Source organism: Centrocercus urophasianus, unplaced genomic scaffold (genome assembly GCF_019232065.1).
Source record: "Centrocercus urophasianus isolate 14NV4802_14NV808 unplaced genomic scaffold, USGS_Curo_1.0 seq_1292, whole genome shotgun sequence".
Classification (NCBI taxonomy): domain Eukaryota; kingdom Metazoa; phylum Chordata; class Aves; order Galliformes; family Phasianidae; genus Centrocercus; species Centrocercus urophasianus.
In genome coordinates, this window is record NW_024884467.1 from 1 (window position 1) to 11,250 (window position 11,250).

The 11,250-nt window shown below is 40.7% G+C and overlaps 2 protein-coding genes across 2 annotated transcripts; one reads left to right on the plus strand and one right to left on the minus strand.

Moving 5' to 3' along the window:
* Positions 1-615: 615 nt before the first annotated feature.
* Positions 616-963, plus strand: CUNH15orf65 (chromosome unknown C15orf65 homolog). Its single transcript, XM_042811367.1, is given in 1 exon segment — positions 616-963. A coding segment is annotated over 1 exon segment (348 nt).
* A 1,682-nt stretch (positions 964-2,645) lies between these two features.
* DNAAF4 (dynein axonemal assembly factor 4) lies at positions 2,646-9,400 on the minus strand. Its single transcript, XM_042811364.1, has 8 exons — positions 9,326-9,400; positions 8,490-8,623; positions 7,356-7,596; positions 6,473-6,618; positions 5,818-5,927; positions 4,993-5,146; positions 4,284-4,389; positions 2,646-2,962 (listed from the first exon to the last, which is right to left on the minus strand). Exons 1-8 carry the CDS (start codon positions 9,351-9,353, stop codon positions 2,853-2,855), a joined length of 1,029 nt encoding a protein of 342 aa, XP_042667298.1. The 5' UTR covers positions 9,354-9,400; the 3' UTR covers positions 2,646-2,852.
* Between the last annotated feature and the right edge of the window lie 1,850 nt (positions 9,401-11,250).

Here is an 11,250-nt window from a genome sequence, read left to right on the forward strand (position 1 = left end):
CCGACTACAGCGCCCGAAGCGCACCGCGCCGCGCGCCCGGCCCCGCCCCGCCGGCCCACGGCTGCTATGGCGACGCCGCGCCGCGCACCGTGGCCGCAGCGGAACCGCCGAGCTTGGCGCGGGGCCGCGGAGCAGCCCGGCCTTTGGAGGTTCATCCCCGGAGCCCCGGGCGAAGGGACAGCGCTCCTGGGCGACTGCACCGCGCCGCTCGCACTGAGAAAGGGGGTGAACGGGAGCCCTATTTCGGGCAAGCCTCTGACAGATTGGAAGAGCCAAAAGCGAAACGTAACAACCACATCGCCTTATTCTTACACGTATTTTCTTATCGCCCTTACTGCTCCTGTCACACATTAAGGCACGTATACTCAAAAGCTTATCGCTGATGCAGAAATTAATGCCACGTCAAGCTTTGCTACTACATCTCAACACGAGTTCATTTCTCCCTGCCCCCAGCTGACTACAGATCAGAAGCAAGCAGTGTGCAGCTCCCTGCTGCACCCGGGTATTTCACTACATGCCTTGCACAACACTCTGACCACAAACATGAACAAATGTGAGATGTTCTGCCCCAGTATGTGAAAGGCTGAGCAAAATTCGCTTCTTTAGCAGGGCAAGATGACTTCTGCTGGGAAAATGCCTCAATCACCAAGAAAAAAACCATCTCCTCATCCTCCTCCCCACACAAACCCCTGGAATCCCATGTCCTCCTGCATGCTGGAGCCCAGCATACTCCTGACCAGCAGTTCTTTGGCAAAGCCTCAGGTTTTGCTGTTTGAAACAGCCTCATACGAATACAACGCTGCAGTACCTACTGCATAGATGCTGCCCCATACGTATCATCCCCAGGATCAAACATTTCCAGAACACTTACTCACTTGTGGATCATCTCAAGACAGTTATTGAAATACTGCCTTTGACAGAAGTAGGGTTTATGACTACCCCAACTTGCAGCATACTTTGTAACAAACAAGTCCGTTCTCTCACAGACCAGACGCTTTGCTTTAAGAACTCTGACTTTGTTGTTTCAGTTGTTCTGGGAATAACAGCCAAATATTTCAGTTGTTTTGTTTGCTGCTGTGAGTAAAACATACCCAAAAAGATGTAGCACATTAATGACGCGCTTCTCCGAGTCAAAACTAAACTGCAAAAATAAAACTTTTGAAACCTATCATATGTGTAACTCAAATCTGTAGGAAGAGTCAAATGCAGGAGTCGTTTCCTGGAATGGTTACGTTCAAATTATTTTCTGATTTTAAAACTCTGCACTGCTACATCCCAGGACACTAAGTATCAGCCTACCAAAACTGACTTTGATGTGGTATACACAGCACAAGCTCAGGTGTTGAGATCAGTTTTACTCCATTTGTTCCCCACGTAGCCAAACCAGACAGGCTGGTGTTATCTGTACCACCAAGTACATTCGATTCTGCAGGCTCTCGTAAGGGAACTGTGTCTATTTCACAGCAGTAGAAAAAGGCGCCTGCCTACATCAGAAACAGCCTTAAGTAGCTATCACAGATCAGTACAATACAAAGTATTGTATAACTTATCAATAATATAACTTATCAATATTGTATATTGATGTATATATTGTGTAATGTACACAGGTTATTCTAACAGACTCCAAACCAGAGAATTAGAGACTCAAAAACAGAACCTGCTTCTTTCATCTTCCTCCTCTCAACAGTGACTCCTTATCTTAAGTCTCGCTTCTCCTCAGTACTCACCTGAAAGAAAGTTACCATATTTTGGCAAGTGTAGTATTACACTTAACTGAGGCACTGCCCTCCTTTCAACTGCCATGAACAAAGCATTCACACCTCCCTGCCCTGCAATTCAGTATCTGCAGATAAGATGGCAGCTACCCCCGGCATTTCTGACTCAGCTCAGCACAACTCCCAAGGCTCTAGGTCAAACATCTGGAAGCAACACCTGCCACCCCCTCCTTGTTTCAACAGCATGAAAATTGCACAGAATATCTTATCTACATATACATTTGTACATTCTTTCTCAATTCCCTTGCTTGGTCAGCCCAAACAAATGATACAAAATAGTCTGCAAATATTTACAAAACATGGCTGCTAAAAAAGAATATTCTATGCTACATAAAATTTACCTCATGATTTCAGGTGGAGGTTATCTAAACTGGGTGCCTGAATTACAGTGTATGAATTCACTGTCTTAGTTTCAGATATACCAAGCTCTACAAGCACAAAGAAAAGAGGAAAGCACATAAAAAAGAGAAGAGCCTTCAGACTGCAGCAGGAATTGCGAGTGCTCAACAGGCACAAAAATTCAGACCACCATCCATGTTAGATTTATTAAAAATAAAGTAATATTTCCTAGTGCAAATCCATATAAAATGTATGAAATTACAAAACTTATACTTCACATAGACTTCACAGCAGATACTTTCACTAGTATCCAAGCACAGATAACTGTTTTGTCTTTGGTGAAGAACAGGAAGAGAAGTTTTGTGCTGACTACAGGGAACTACTGAAGATGTTTGAAAACTCACTGTCTACATTCAGTAGATACTTCCAGACAAGTAATTTATTTGGCTGTAGGTAACTTCAAATCAAGTACAAAAGGTATGTTTTATTCTTTAGCCCAACACACAGCACAGAAAAAAAACTTGACAACCTTGTATCAAAACGATACGCAGTATATCTAATCGTATTTGTTATAGAACCATGCTTGCCAAAAAATAACTACTCATATCCAGTATTTTATAAATTCAGTAGGTATTCCAAGTGAAACAAAAAAAATCTAGTTAGCAACATACTGAAGAGAACATGAACTAAGGCTCCTTCTGAGGCCCCCAAAAGGCACAAAAAGGTCCTTTTTTATTTTTAAGAATTTTGCACTGTTCCCTGAATTGTGTGTCGAATCTTCTCTGCATCTTTTTCTATGGTTTTATTTTTAGGATCAATCTTGAGAGCTGCTTCATAATCCTGGAGACCTATCAATACATTAATAAGAGCGTCAATCATTAATGCAAATGTCTTTTCCTCTTTAGCAACTAACTGGAAATAAATGCTCCCTGGCTGACTGCATAATGTACTGCTCTTGAAATTTGCTATTGAGCAAAACGGATCAGAACAACAGGATTAACTGCTGTCAGTATACTAAATGTATACCTGGTTCCTATTATTTTTAAAAATATTTTAATGGAAACATCACTGCTACACAAACATTTCAGGTCCTGAAACACCAAAAGAGACCCGCTTCATCATATGTATGTGTCTCTGCTCACACACAGAGGTCAACTAACTTTGGTCTAACTTAGGCTTTCTTCAGCCTAAAGACTTTTCACAGGATAGGGCTTCTACCTGCAGACTATCTTACAGTTGTTCTAAGTTTGCCATTCAGTTAACAAATAAACAAATGAGCACAACAGCCTAATCAAATGGTTTCTACATCAGACAAAATTATAACAGAGGCACACAAGGATGGAAGGAAGGACGGAAGGAAGTAGTCCTTATTAGGCTTTCCTGTACAAGTGAAATTGCAAGGAAGTGACAAAGGGATTCATAGATAAGATAACAGCTGGGAAAAGCTTTGCATAAACATTTTGAACATTCTTCACTTGCTATTATCATCTTTCCCTTTTAACTTTGCCTTACAAAGCCAAGGGACACATAACTCATATCTGTATAAAGATGACACATACTTGATAAACATCTTTTTGGTCAGTATGGATTTCATAAACAGGTTTAAAAAGACATGTTACTACAAAGGTCACAAACAAGTAATTTAGAAATATTTCAGGTTATTTTAATTAAGGTGTTCTATAGTTGCTAATGCTATAATCTAAAAATCAGTATAGTGTTGTCTCATGAACAGCTGAAGTACTGCAACCTAGTTTCACATCAGTTTGCCTGCCACTTTTGAATGGTTCCTAATTTGAAAGTCTCACCTCTGACCTCTCATTTCACTCCACATAATACCCTCCATGGCCAGCAGCTTGCTACAGTCAAGATTTGGCTGCAATGCACAGAAAGACTGACTACCCAGCGGACCAAAGGGAGGATGATACAACAACTCACTGAAGCCTTTTCCTCAATGAAACTAATGTGTACCCCCTGAATTAGAAGTATAATCAATTCTCTGACAACTTAAGATTTAAAAAAATCAAGTGGAATTGCAATTAGCCAGTAAATTGTCCTTCCTGAAAAGAAAAAAAAAGAAACACAGCTGTGAGCAGTCTCACTGAGCTAAACCAATGACTCAGTTGTCAGAATGGGTCCATGTGCATGTGTTCACAAAGATCAAGGTCTTACCTTCAGCATACAGCTCCAGCTGACAAAAGGCTGTGCCACGTCTCACATATGCTTTTACTCGAGCGTTCTCATTATCAGGAACAGGTGGTGTTAGCAATTCTAGTGCCTTCACAAATGAAAACACCAGAAATAGTTACAAGTAGATTTTCCACAATTTCGTTGATTTTTTTGTTTGTTTGGGGTGGGTTTTGTTTGATTAACTTACACATCTTCCTTTCACTTAATAAATTACAATTGAAATGTAACTATACAGCCTACATAACTCACTAGTATTTCTATCACTCATCCCACAGTTTGATAAACATATTATCACTGCCATGGTTAATACATAGAGATGATGCAACCCTTACTGAAAAATGTCTGGTATTTTTAAGGTGTCTTCCTTACTACTTCTGCCACCTCTTTTTTCTTCCCATCATGTGAAGAACATTACAATATAATACAACAGGTATTTGTGCATATTCAGTACTTTTTCTGTTCCAAGTTGGTGGTTTGTTTTGTTTTAATCCCTGGAGTGAAAGTGTTCCTATGATATTTTACCATTAAAGAAGCATGTACCAAGTCAACTGGTTTCATTATATCAATTCCAATTTTAAAAATTGTGAACTGCACTATAACTTTTTTTACAGATCTTTCTGAAACAGAAGTATTGCAATAACAAATCACAAGTGCGTATAAGACAATAGTCTGAGAATCTATACGTTTATACCTTAGAGGAATCTTCAATGGCTTTGTGTAAATTTCTCAGCTTAAGATGGCAAGCAGCACGATTCAAATACAGCAGTGGAAGCTTATTGTTTAGTCGGACTGCAAGGTTATATGCATTTACAGCTGCAAGATAGTTTCCTGTTGCAAACATTTTGCTAAGTATAAAGCAAGAAGTGAAACGTGATTTCAACAAGATAATGCATCATGAAACAAATATCTACTTCTTAATAAGAATTAAGCAAAAACTATGGATTTAGCAGGTTCCATTTGTCGTTTACAACTTTTTCTGAGAACTTAATGTTCAGAATGTCAAACAATGCACAGAACATAGCACATTGATCATGTTTTGCAAAGTCACATGTGCAGATCAGCAAAAAGTGGACACATTTATGCAGCCACATGACTAATTTTAAGAGATACATCAGATCATGATTATCTAATCAAAACATCCTGTATAACACAGCTACATAAATGCACCAATAGTTTTATAAATTCCTAGTGCTTGCTTCAGACAGGTATTTAACATCTGAATATGTGCAACTGACAGGAAATCACCTAGGCATAATATTTCACTAACGGTCCTCAGTATGAAAATGTGCTGTATTTGTTTATGATTTTATTTTTAAATGATGAATTTCCTTCAGCAATTTCATCTCATGACTTTCTATGAGATTAAAAGCCCTTAAGCTATCAATAAACTCTTCACTGTGTAGACATTCCTCATCTGTGTTTAGAATAAACCAAAAATATCACAATTATACATAAGACAAACACAGTGTAACTAATATTTCATTTTAAATAAATCTTCATATGGAATCTAACTTACTTTCCCTTGTCCTTTAACCAGTCTGGATTTTTCTCCTCTTCTTTTAAATCTTCCAGCTCAGACAAATCAGCATTTATTATCCTTCGAGCTTCTGCCTGTTTTTGTAGCCACTTTAAATATACAATTTGCAAGTATTATTTCTGAAGGAAAAATTAAATACTGTTCTTATCTGCTCATTCAGTCTACCAAAAGAATTCTATTTGCCTCATATTTTGGGCAGCGATAAATATTCATTAATGTAAGACAGGAACAATTTCCTATTTTCCCCAAATATTTTATTGCTGTGTGAGAAGTAAGGTCACTGCATTATTAATACCTATTCAGTAAAGCTCAAGAGAGACTTATTGTGAGAGGTAAGCTTCAGAGAGTTCCTTTTTAAGACAGAACTTAATGAGTCTTAAGTGTAAGAGCAAAGAAATTTCAAACCTTGTACTTCATGGAATTCAGTGTTGCAAATTTTTAATTAAAAAAAAAAAAAAGTCATTTATCTACACAATGCATGGTGAAAAGTATTCAAAGCTTTAGACAAGACTGTATTCCTTGGAAGGTAAGAACAGACCACAGGTAACATTTTTGCCAACTTCCTGAACAAAGGGTAAATAGTTTGCCATCCTGGAAGATAAGAGAAGCACCAGACAAACACAACAATCCCTACCTCTTCCTCTTCTGCTACACGAGACTCTCGAAGAGCTGTAGGAAAAACTCGTGATGTGAAGTTGATTTTAATAGTACCGGCAGGTCGAGGAGCTGGCATCTGCTCTTCTCTTAAATTCTCTGAAAAGATACTATAGGAGCCACAACCTACAAAAGAATTAGAGTACTAGAATTGAAAAGAGAAGGAAAAGGCATTATTTTTCTGTTTTTCTACCAAATTCCAAAATAAACCTAATCTAGAAATTCTGGTTATTAGAAATAAACCTTCAGGAAAGTTGGGACTTATTCTATTGAAGGAAAGTTTCAAACAGCATTTGTTCTTGCTGCTAAGCATGCAATGTACTACTGACACTATGCTGTCAGAAATGGGTTCTTTTTAAAGCACTCTTTCACTTACATGACTCTCTAGCAGGGCAAGTGTAAGACCTAAAACTAATCTTACTGAACAATTTAAACAAAACCAAAAGGAACAAATTTTTCTTGGCTTAGTTCCTCATTAGCTCTCTGCAGGGCCAAGGCATGGGAGAGTGAAATGAGACTGCTTATCTCTGCAAAAAAAATGGCAGTTTAGACACTTCAGTGGTAGCATGAACTCCACCCTCAGAGAGTTTGCTCTGCACTGTTAGAAAGACTTTCTGTTCTACTTTGCTAAAGCCTACAACAAAACTTGGCTTGTGTTTCCAAAGATTTAAATGAGAGCTAAGAACTCACACATTTTAGCTCAATGAATTGCAAGAAAATAAAGACACAAATGTAACTGCAAACCAAAAAAAAAAAAGAGTTCAGTACAGTAGAGACAAAGATAAAAAATGAACCAGAAACATCTAGGAATAAAGTTATACCCACACTCTGCAGAATGTTAAAATATATCTCAATAACACAACCTTTTGTATCTTTGAGTTTGGTCTTAGAAATTTCTTCATTAGGAATTCTGGTTTTGTTTATTTTTTCCCTTTTCTTCTCCTTCAGTTGCTCTCCTTCTTCATGTAGTTTCCCTCCATTTTGCACCCTCTTTTGTTTCTCAACATTGTTTTGCTGACATCTCCATAGCTCCAACTCCTTAGCAACTTTCTGTCTCTCCTGTTCTTTCAGACCTTCAATTCTTTTTCTTTCTGCTTCTTCTAGCTGTGTGAATGATAGAACTGTGAGACACATAACATTCAATAATAAGATGTCTGAATAAAAGGTATAATTGGTTTTGCCAGTATCATGTCCCAAGTAAATAATCATCATTAACAAAAGCCCACAGTAAAGTTATAAAAAATGCTTTAAAATGACTGTAATTGTGATGAGCAGTAAACTGATTAGTTTTTAAAAGCCATATATTTCAACTATTTTACTACCACTATGGAAGTATGATCCAATTTTCCCTGCATATTAAAGAATGAAAAAGGTACTCCCCAAACAAATCTTTAATAGGCTTTCCTTTTGTCTTCAAAGTTCATTTCAGTTCAACACACAACATATGCTGTTCACGTATCACCCTTACACTGAAAAAAATACTTTTTTTTTTTTTAAATCTACTTGGACTGCTTTATTATACTTGATGTTAAAGCTCTTCCTGCCTTTGATTCAGTAATGATGATGATTACTAGAGAGCTGGGAAGTGCCTTCCGATGAGGCCCTAATTACCAGTGCTTCTGGAAGATGACACCTCACTGAATAAGATTTTAAAAAAACGAATATTTTTGTCAAAAACAAATGAGCAAATACTCACACTGTTTGCAGAGGCCAATGTTAATAGATTAACATTTTGCCCCATAATTATAGTCTTCTTTTAAGTGATAAAAATCTGAACTCTCACACACACACACAAAAAACTTTCTTCAGAGTAACTAATGAAAAGAACTTCTAAGTATTTTTACAGCAATTTCATAACTGGTAAGACCTATGTTTTAAGATACAAGATTCTCCACCAATGTAATAAAAATGAGTCCTTCTTACACATTTAACCAAGCAGCTCCCAGATTAACTGGCAATTACATCCACATGTTTCGTAGAGTTCCTTCTACATTTACCTTCATTGTAGCCTCCAAAGCATACTTCTTGTGTTCCTGTTTTGTAACTTTTTTTGCTTCTGTCTCCTCTTTCGCCTTTTCGTGTGCTCTTAGAACAGCATTCTCTCTTAGATGTTGCAGTTCCTCCTTGTTAACTTAAATAAATGAAAACTGTTCACTAATTTAGGTCTGAAATTCTATTGTGATGTACCACTTTCACAAAAATAAGATTCCTCTTTTACATTTTGTCTAAGAAAATGCAATGTTTCCAGCTCCACAAAGCAGTTTTCATCAAGCCCATCTCTAAACGTGAAAATCTAAGACTCACAAACACACAGTGCTAGTTTCATAAGAAACACTGTTTTGTGCTCAGCAGAACCACTACATTCCTTATCTGTTCTGCTGTACTTTCTATTTTAACAATAAACAAGGTTCAATTTAGGAGATGTGTAGCTGCAGAAGTTACACTTTTTAAGTTAGGATTTGTAAAATTACATCAGAGAAATCTTTCCTCCCCCCAAACTGGCTTTTCTAATAATTTCTCTCTCTTTTCAGAACCAGCATTTTGGCCCCAGCAGTTGATCAGTATGGAACTAGCAACACCACGAATATCATCTACAATTTCCTATGAATGAATGGAAGGTGACTCAGAAAAAAAGGAATAAAATGTTCCCAGCTGACACCCACATTGTTCAGTGACAGATGAGAGTTCTTGCACTTTCTGAAGCCATGAAGGTAAAGGTAATATTTACCTATATCAAATAATACAGTTAGAAAAGCAGCAAAGCCATTGAAAAGAGTTTTCACACAGCTTGGGTCCTTTACATGCAATCTGTTTTTCCCTACAGAGAACTTACCATTTGCTACAGTCAGGGACTCCCACATGGCCACTTCTTTTTTATACAAAGTGAAGAAAACGATTCCATTTCCAATCTTTGCTGTGCTGTTTGTCTCATCAATAGGAGCATATAAAACAGCTTCAAATAAAAAGGGAGGAACGCTTACCTATAAAAATACAATTAACAAACACGTACTAATAACTGAATTCTTATTTCATTCTCAGATGTTCCAAACAACACAAGCACACAGCACACCTCAGCAACAAGTGCTGCTCAGCACACCATGCAGTTTTTAGAACCACTGGACCAGATCAGAGACCCAAACCGTGTGTTCTTCTGCACCCAACTAGAAACGGCAGACCTCGAGTTTATCATTATAAGTCACGGTTCATGCAGAAGCTTACAGAAAAGGCAGCCAGCACCCACCGAACCGGACAGGTGCTGGCATTATTCGTTGGAACAGGGCAGCCTAGAGAGATTGGCGCGAACAGCCCGCTTCACGCAAAGGGACAGCAGAGCCTAACGTTTGTAAAAGGCGAAATCGGCAGCGCTGCCACGGTGCGCTGAGCGCGTGCTTTTTAACGGAGCGACGCCGGACCGCAGCCCCGCCGCCCACCTTCAGGTACCGCTCGGTGCAGAAGATGTTGGCGGCGGTGACCCGCAGGCCGCGCACGGGCAGCGAGAGGTACACGGCGGAGCCGCTCTGCCGCCAGCTGTGCTCCCGCAGCCACAGCGGCATGGCGCCGGGCGTTGCTAGGGAAGGCCGAGCGCTTCCGGGGCCCCGCACCGCCCGTGGCAGGCGCTGGCAGCCGCCGGCAGCCGCAACTGATGGCACCGGGCTGGAGCGGCGCGCCGCAGGCTCGGAGTTGTGGGCCGAGCCCCGAGGCCACCCGGCTACGGGGCGTACGTGTATTGAAACTGTGGGCTCGGCAGAACTCGGCGTTGTGGGTCCGATCCCGGCCCGTTACTCACCGAGACGCTAAGCTGACGCTGGTCTGGCTTCCGTCACTCACACCTGAACAGGGCAGGATAGAATGCAGCTCATGTTATCCAACTGCACTTGCATGGCTGTTGGTACTTGGAGAACTTCTAGTAAAACTATTACAAGGTGAGGACTGATTTAAGCACTGAAGCTCCCGATGACCTCTAACGAGGGTCAGGCCATGCCTGCAGCTCAGTGTAGCGCCCCGCACAGTGCTGACCCAGGCAGGTAACACAGGCTGCTGCCCAGCCTTCCTCAAACAGCAATGCCCCTGTGTCCCAGTAGTCTAAAGCATGCAGAAAGCAGCTAGTTCTGGGGAACGTCGACTGAAGGCAAACCTAACTCACTTGGAGCAATCTTCCATCAGAAGAGCGGTGGCCAGCAGGAACAGGGAGGTGATTGTCCCTCTCTGCTCCGCTCTTGTGTGGCCCCATCTGCAGTACTGTGTTCAGGTCTGGAGCCTCCAGTACAAGAAAGACAGGGAGCTGTTGGAGAGGGTCCAGAGGAGAGCCACAAAGATGATCAGGGAACTGGAGCACCTCCCCTGTGAGGACAGGCTGAGGGAGCCGGGCTTGTTCAGCCTGGAGAAAAGAAGGCTGCGGGGTGACCTCATTGCAGCCTTTCAGTACCTAAAGGGAGCCTACAGAGAGGAGGGGAAATCAACTCTTTGGAAGGGTTGATAACTGCAGAACAAGGGGAAATGGTTTTAAGCTGAGAAAGGGAAGATTTAGGTTGGATGTCGGGGGGGAAGTTCTTTACTATGAGTGGTGAGGTGCTGGAACAGGCTGCCCAGAAAGGTTGTGGATGCCCCATCCCTGGAGGTGTTCAAAGCCAGATTGGATGGGACCCCGGGCAGCCTGGTCTAGTATTAAATGGGTGGCAGGGGGGTTGGAGATTCATGGTCCTTGAGGTCCCTTCCAACCCTGGCCATTCTGTGATTCTGTGATTCTGTGGAGCAGTT

What these genes read in the sequence shown, in the direction of transcription:
- DNAAF4 (XM_042811364.1), bottom strand. Translation starts at nt 9,353, where the DNA reads ATGTGGGAGTCCCTGACTGTAGCAAATG. An exon ending in GTGTAGCAGAAGAGGAAGAG is followed by an intron (nt 5,928 to 6,472) that starts GTAGGGATTGTT and finishes GTATATTTAAAG; the next exon opens with TGGCTACAAAAACAGGCAGA. An exon ending in GCTGGAGCTGTATGCTGAAG is followed by an intron (nt 2,963 to 4,283) that starts GTAAGACCTTGA and finishes ATGTATTGATAG; the next exon opens with GTCTCCAGGATTATGAAGCA.